This window comes from Triticum dicoccoides, chromosome 7B (genome assembly GCF_002162155.2).
Source record: "Triticum dicoccoides isolate Atlit2015 ecotype Zavitan chromosome 7B, WEW_v2.0, whole genome shotgun sequence".
Taxonomy (NCBI): Eukaryota; Viridiplantae; Streptophyta; class Magnoliopsida; order Poales; family Poaceae; genus Triticum; species Triticum dicoccoides.
Window position 1 is genome coordinate 737,745,192 of NC_041393.1, and position 8,195 is coordinate 737,753,386.

Genomic DNA, 8,195 nt, shown 5'->3' on the forward strand with positions numbered 1-8,195 from the left:
AAAAGAGGAATGGCTAAGGCCTGCTATGCAATAGTAGCTCACGCGCTACAGAGCGAGGCCCAGCCCACCAGGGCCTTTCCTCAACCTTTGAACAGGAGAGGAAGGCAGAGCCATGGCCGTGGCCTCTGCTCGCCCGTCCACGTGCCCGATGCCGTCGTGGCGGCCATCCCTCGCATCCTCGACGACTACAAGGCCTCCCCACAGCCCGTCGGTGAACCCTAGCACCCCATTCGCCCTCTCCCTCGTTCCCTCCCCTCGATCTGGACGGTCCAGACGCCGCCGTCGCCATTGCCTCCACCGTCGCCCCCGAGACGAGCTGAGGCGTCCCGCAGCTCCTCCGTTGTCCACCGCAGCGCCTCCGCCCACCCGTTGGAGCTCATCGCCTCCGCACCGGGCTCCTCACCGCCATCTTCTTCGTCGGCCGCCACCAGTACCACGCCGGATCTCCTCGCCAGAGACTCCCGGCCTCGCCGAACTCGACCACAGCCTCCCCAGGGTGAGCCTCCTCCCGTCGCCCTTTCTCCCCCTCTCCCCGACGCCGTTAGTCGCCGCCGAAACTCCGACCGTTGTTAACTTTCTGTTCTCGAGAATCTTGTCGTTGTACGTGTTAATTAGTACTGTAATACTGAAACTTTGTCTTATCTGCTTGGAGTTTGAGACTCAGTGAATCTTGCACATACTCATAACGTCTCTCTTTTTTTTAGGAACTCCGTGGATCTTGCACATACTCATACCAAGAGGGTTTTTGTTGAAAAAAAATCCTACGTACAGGAAGGGTTTGTTAAACACACAGCAATTAACAAAGCTGGACCTGTCAGCCATCACGTGCAACACTTTATCTAGAAGTTATTAATTGTGAAGTCTAGTCTGTACATTTGGTCTTGTTAACTACTTGAGACCCACTCAAACGCTCTCGCCTACCCGAGACCGTGACTACCGTGGTTACCTAGGCGGAATCGGTTGCCCGTCACGTGCATCACACTGATCTGACATTGTTAACTTTCTGTTCTCAAGAATCTTGTCGTTGTACGTGTTAATTAGTACTGTAATACTGAAACTTTGTCTTGTCTTCTTGGAGTTTCAGATTCCGTGAATCTTGCCACTGGCGGAGCTAGGACAGATGTTTTGGGGGGGGCCAAACACAATATATGGATGATTGGGGGGGCCAAAAGACTATATTTTCCCTAATCTAACCTCCCTCAAAAAATTCTCCATGTACTTGTACAAAGACTGGGGGGCCATGGCCCCTGCAGCGGTCAACATAGCTCCGCCGCTGTCTTGCCCACACTGATAACATCTCTCGTTGCCCCTCTCTTCATTTCTGTGCAACCCCAACCAGCTGCTGGTAGGTGGATCTAGTCTCATCTTCTGGCGCCTCTCCTCTACTTGGATGCTAATTGCTAGCGGCATCCTTTACCTATCTTCCAGGTCAGTGCTCCAGCTTTTGTGGGATATATACCTTCGGAAAGATACCCCATATTCTTTTGAGTTCTATCTTGTTGATTTCAGATGTGATGCAATATTAGGTGTAATATGATTTGTTGTTATGTGCTCCCTCCAAAGTTAGTACAACGTTGAGACACTTATTTTAGGACGGAGGGAGTATGAGTGAAAACTAGAGAGCCATGTTGTTTTGAGTTCTATCTTGTTGATTTCAGATTTGATGCAATATTAGGCGCAATACGATTTGTTGTTATGTATATCAGTCAATACTAGAGAAGTAGTTTGCTGCACTGGTATAATGAAATTCCCTTACTAACAAGTAGTACATCATTCTCCTTGTTCTGAGTCCAGCACTTGATCCCTAGCTACACCGAAGACCACACAAGAAAGAAGAAACACCTACCCAAGGGGAAGGAAGAGAGAGGTATAATGACGGACCGGCTGGTAGTTGCACTATCCAAATCGGTGGTGGTGGGAGCGATCACCAAGGTCCAGTCAGCGATTGACGAGGATGCTAGGCTGCAGCAAAAGGTGAAGCGTGACCTTGTGTCCATCACTTTGGAGTTGGAGATGATGCAGTCCTTCCTGGACGACGCCAACGAGGAGATGAAGAGCAATGTGGTGAGGACCTGGGTGAAGCATATTCGCCAGCTCGCCTACGATGTTGAAGACTGCGTTGAAAATGTTGTTCAGCTGGACGACAAGCCAATCTTTTGGCGCCGGTTGCTCCCATCCTGGATGGCACCCCCGCTGCCACTGGACCTGGCCGTAGAGGAGTTAGAGCAGCTCAAGGGTAGGGTGGAGGACGTCAACAACTGCTACAGGCGCTACAGCCTCATCAACGTCGACTCTGCTACAGCCTCGTCCAACCCGATGCACGGCACAACTGCATATGAGATGCTGCTGGCGGATGAAGGGCACACCGCCAAGAGGCAGCACAACCACTCAGGTGATCTCACCAGCCATATAATCACAAACAAAGTACACAAGCAGCTTCAAGTGATCTCCGTGTGGGGTTCAGGCGGCGATGTTGGGACGACATCCATCATCAGAGAGACCTACAATGATCCAGAAATCTGCCACTACTTCACCTGCCGCGCGTGGGTGAAGCTGGTGCATCCCTTCAGTCCCCACGACTTCATCCGGAGTCTTGTGGCTCAGTTCTATGCAAACTCTTGCAAAGAAGAAAATGCTGCAGCCGGAGTCCTCTCGAGGATGGATGCCACCCAGGCACATCTTTTCGAGGAGTTCAAGCAGCTAGTCAGAGAGAAGAGGTACCTCGTCGTTGTGGAAGGCCTCTCAAACATGGTAGAGTGGGATGCCATCAGCACATTTCTTCCTCATAGGGAGGATGGAGGCTGCATCATTGTGTCCACGCAGCAACGTGAAATAGCAAGCTTGTGCATCGGCCATCCTTACCAGATATTGGAGTTGAAACGGTTCTCGCCTCAACATTCTGTTCGTGCCTTCTTCAAGGTAAGCCTAGAAAACCAATAAGGAAACCTTGCTCTTCTTACTTCTCAAAGTTTGTTTTACTGTACGTTTGGGCAATATGGTCTCCATGTCAAACCTTAATCTGGTCCTTGGTAGATCCAAGTACATTTGAGATATTTTTTATTGGAAAAAACATTTCCCATGCTATAAACCAAGCTACTTGGCATCATGTATTCTAGGTCAACAGGTTCTAAACAATAAATGAATTGTTACTTCAAAAATATTAAAGTATCATGTTGTCTCCAACATTACCAACACAAAACATCAATTACATGAGTTTTTAAGGGCCCGTAAATCCAATGGTAATTGTTGAGCGTTCATGGATTTTGATAATTTTTTCGAACCATACAGGACATCTGCATGTGAACTTTATCACTTTAGATATACTTCAGTTGACTGAAAAACTATGGTCAGTAGGTCACCCTTTTCATTTATATTATAATAAAAAGACGTTACATGCTTATTCTTGCATATTATAGAAGACACAATCTCTTAGCAAATTGTTGCAATTTTTTTCATTATTTGTTTTAGTTTACTTTCTTTTTAAAGGGTAATACCGATGCCACTAATTCATTCTTTCTCGGGAAATTTCACTATGTGATTTTTTTTATTTCTTTCTTCCTTAAGGATAATACCAATGCCATCAAAACAGTAATTCTTAGGAAACCATTTATGCGAAAAAAAATCACTTACATGCTTATTCTTGCATATTATTAAAAGACGCAATTTCTATGTAAATTGTATGCAAATTTTGTCATTATTTGCATTAATTTTTTTCATTTATTTCTTTTTAAAAAGAGATAATGATGCCACAAATTCATTAGTCCTCATAAAACTTCATTATTTTGATTTTGTTATTCTTCCTCGGGAAACTTCATTATTTTGATTTTGTTTTAGTTTCGGTTTCTTTTTAATTTTTTCAGGGTAGTACAAATGTCATGAATTCATTACTTCTTATGAATTTTTTCTTGTGAATATTCAATTATTACGTGCTTATTCTTGGATATTATAAAAATACGCACTTTCTATGTAAATTGTATGCAAATTTTGTCACCGTTTGTTGTAGTTTTTTTTCTTTTCTTTCTTTTTAAAGGGTATTATAATTCCATTAATTCATTCTTCCTCATAAAACTTCATTATTTTGATTTTCTTATTCTTCCCTCATCACTTTGATTTTGTTTTAGTTTTTGTTTCTTTTTCATGGGCAGTACCAATGCTACCAATTCATTACTTCTTAGGAAACTTATTTCTTGCGAAATTTTCACTATTACATGCTTATTCTTGCATATTATAAAAAGACGCAATTTCATTGTACACTGTATGCAAAAAAATCATTATTTGTTTTCATGTTGTTTCTTCTCAAAGGGTAATATCAATGCCTCTAGTTCATTTTCTTTCTTCTTATTAGTTTCCAGACGCAATTTCATGTTGCAAAACTTATTTTGATTTTATTTTAGATTCTTCTACATTTTCTTTCTTCTTTAAGGGTAATACAGATGCCACCGGTTCATTACTTCTTAGGAAAATGTAATTTTTTTGCAAAAATTCCATTATGATGTGCATATTCTTTCATAATATGCGAAGATGAAAATTATGTGTAAATTTAGTGCAATTTTTTTCACTATTTGATTTATTCATTCTTTTCATTTTCTTTCTTCTTAAAGGGTAATACCATTGCGACTAATTCACTCTTTCTCAAAAAACTTCATTTATTTTCATTTTTGCTTTATTTTATTTTATCTCTCCATCAATTAATTACTCCTTATGATTTTCTTTACAAAAATTCCACTATAACGTGCTTATTATTGCATATTATAAACGACACAGTTTCTTTGTCAATTGTATGCAAATTTTAAAATTGTTTGTTTTAGTTTTTTCTATTTTATTTCTTCTTAAAGGGTAATACCAATGCCATGTGTTTCATTTTATTTTTTACTTCATTTTCTTTCTTCTTTACGGCTAGTACCATTGCCACCAATTCATAACTTCTTAGCAAACTACTTTTTTATGAATTACTCATTATATAATTATTTTTGCATAATATAAGAAGCGCAACTTCTATGTAAATTGTGTGCAAATTTTGTTACTTTTTTAATTTATATATTCTTTAAGGGTAATTCCATTGCCAGTAATTTGTGCTTTCTTGGAAAACTTCATTGTTTTGATTTTTATTTAGTTTTCCATTTATTTTGTATCTTTTTCTAGGGTAATAGCAATGCCAGTATTTCTTTTGTTCCGAGGAAACTTCTTCTTTCATTAAAAAAACACTGTTATATACTCCCTCCGTCCCAAAATAAGTGTCTCAACTTTGTGATAGCTCTAGTACAAATTTGTACTAAGCTCAAGACACTTATTTTGGGACGGAGGGAGTACTTATTATTGCATATCATAAAAAAAATATGTGTTATTTCGGATTAAGAAGACTCGATAAACTAGAAGTTTTTATGTTATAGTTGAGTAATATTATTTTCCTCTTAATTTTTTGTTTGTTTTAAATTATGGTTAATCTAGTTCCATTATTCATTTTTCTTTACAGAGAAATGTTTTCTTCTTTGTTTTCTTGTTCAAAATTTCTATCAGATATCTATGGGATGTTTGAGGCAAAAGAACAAGAATAAAATACTCTCCGTTGATTAGCTGACACAAACTATACCTTTGGAGCGTCTCATCCGTAAATCAGAGGCCTCATAAATATAATTAGCAATTAAATATAGGCACCTGTACATTGACAATTAGTAAATCATGCATGCACCTGTACCTGCTATATGCATCATTGGCGGCGGCAGAAAAGTAGCTGACCAATTAACCATCATGCATTCTAGTCAAAACCGGCACATGCATGCAGCTGGCCAGGCCATTGGATTGCCCGCACCCTGTAGCCCAAAATCGACTGGGCAAGAATTTAGGTAACTCATTTTTTGTTTAGATGGATGTTTTCTGTCAGTTTGATCTAAAATGAACGGTATTTCAAAAAGTGACTTGCCCAAATTCTGAATTCAGCCACCTAACGTCTAGCTGGTCCCGAACTTTATAGATAGAACAGAATGGGAGAAACACCATACAATGTCAGGAAACGACCTCAAACATAGCAAAAACGGCTCAATGTTTAACTTTGCCATCAATTAGACCAATATAGATTAAGTGCCACAAAAATTACACAACAGAAACTTCTTTCATATGTCACAACAGATATTGATTTAGCTCTCGTGTAGCGAACATTAATTTTCTAGCAACTATGTCATGTGTGGCAATTGCCTAGGAAAATATGAAAAATATCTGTTAATAAGCAGGGCAGGACTATCGTTGTATATTTTTTATTTAGGGAAGAGGCCAAAAAGCTAAGCTTTGTAGAAAGATGACACTGAAATTACTCAAGGTTCCTTGCTTAAAACTAAGTGTTTATACCTCTCCCCACATGCATACAGGAACCCAGGGTGCTTAAAGCAAGCCAAAAGGAAGAAGCGAAAGAGTGGATGAGACATCAGCCCGTTGTTGGACGCGAATCACAAATACGAGAACTTACCAAGTATGTGGGTGAAGCACATTCCAACTCTTCCCACGTGGTGTCCGTATGGGGAATGACTGGTGTTGGGAAATCATCTCTTGTCAGACACTTCTACTTTTACACGATTCTTGATGGCAATCAATTTGAGCAGTTCACTTGGGTGGATTTGTCCTATCCATTCAATTTAAGGGGTTTCCTTCGGAGTTTACTTTCAGATTTTCACTCAGAAAAAGACCCCATTCAAGAGTGTCGCCAGCTTCTGCAACAACATAAGTGCCTCGTTGTCATTGATGGTCTCCAGTCTAAAGAAGAATGGGACTTGATACAAGCAGCAGTGGTATCTGGAGCTTCTAAAAGCGTTATCGTTGTGATTACGACTGAAGCAAGCATTGCTGCGTACTGCACAGAAAATAAGGAGCTCATGTTGAATGTTCAAGGTTTACAACCTCTTGCAGCCTTTTATTTCTTCAAAAGGGAGGTATGTATACCAGTAGTCAGTGTATTTCAACTAAGAGAGTTTCTAATCTAACTACTCCCTCGGTTTCCAAAATGAGTGTTGGTGTTTGAGTTCAAATTTGAACTGAAACCACGACACTTATTTTGAAATGGAGGGATTGGTACCAAATATTATGCATGCATGTTTCAGAAATGTAACACCTCTTACATTAGTTCACTGCCCCCCCTTCACTCACGAATATCAAAAAATAGCATATGTCGCTTATTAAATTGGCCGATCTCAATGTGAATTGTCACTGTCACCCATTTCATTGATAAATCGATCTCAATTCTCCTAGCCCCCCTCCGCCGCTCCATGTCAGGGGCCAATCCGGTCGCAGCATCCATCTAGCCACATAGTGTGGTCACTCCAGCGTGCTCCCCTCGCCACATCACCTTCCTCCCTCCCTTGGTGGTAGTCGCACTCGGGAGGTTCGTGCGATCGCCTCCAGCCAAATTTGTGGTCCCCAAATTTGTGGTCCCCCAAATTCGCCTCTAGCTGTAGTCGCACTCCGGAAATTTGTGGTCCCCCAAATTTGACTTCTCCCGCACTCATGGAGCCGCTCGGTAGGTGATAAACACATTCCCTTCTTATTTTGTGTCGACATCGAGAACAACAGCATTTTGGACGAAGCATCACACATCACTTCCGCCAAGACCTCCTATGTCCATGAGTGGGACATGTCTGTGTTCCGTCTAGACTGCCAAATACGACAACGTTTCTCATTTGTCAGAGTTACTACTCGTTGAGCTAGTTGTCGTGGCGCTCAACGTCGACCTGGACAGAACAGAGTGCCTCGCCATGGCCCTCCTCCACTTGTAGGTGTCCATCCACGTCTTGCCCTTGGGAGACTACCCTCGACTGGATCTGCCACCACCACGACTGCCATCAGGCACAAACATCGTGTCCTCTAGCAAGATCGCACCACCATGATTTCACGTGCCAATTCATGATTGGAGGCGCTCCTGCACGTGGTGGCACCAACCAATGTCACCCACTAAACCGCGTCTTGCATGACCTTCTCGGTCCTCCCCCGTTGGCCACTATGTCCTCTCACCTCCAGGTGCATCTCCACATGCAGCTCTGGATCCCATGCTTGCTTTGCATAAAGCACCTTCCTGAGACTTAGACGCTTTCCTCGAACATGTTGTCTCCTCACTAACTGACCCAACAGATATGTCAATGCAGCCGCGGCCCACATGAGCCTCGCAAAATCAAAGTCATCTCCTGAGAGAGAGAGAGAGAGAGAGAGAGAGA

The 8,195-nt window shown here is 41.8% G+C and overlaps 1 protein-coding gene across 1 annotated transcript; it reads left to right on the forward strand.

Moving 5' to 3' along the window:
* Nucleotides 1-918: 918 nt before the first annotated feature.
* Nucleotides 919-6,971, forward strand: LOC119339611 (disease resistance protein Pik-2-like). The gene is made up of 3 exons (XM_037611598.1): nucleotides 919-1,428; nucleotides 1,795-2,919; nucleotides 6,363-6,971. The coding sequence occupies exons 2-3, from the start codon at nucleotides 1,873-1,875 to the stop codon at nucleotides 6,969-6,971; spliced, it is 1,656 nt and encodes a 551-aa protein (XP_037467495.1). The 5' UTR covers nucleotides 919-1,428; nucleotides 1,795-1,872.
* Nucleotides 6,972-8,195: the final 1,224 nt, after the last annotated feature.

Excerpts from the sequence above, each read along its gene's own strand:
- LOC119339611 (XM_037611598.1), top strand. The coding sequence starts at position 1,873 with ATGACGGACCGGCTGGTAGTTGCACTATCCAAATCGGTGGTGGTGGGA. Across the intron at positions 2,920-6,362 it reads CTGTTCGTGCCTTCTTCAAG|GAACCCAGGGTGCTTAAAGC; the intron begins GTAAGCCTAGAA and ends ACATGCATACAG.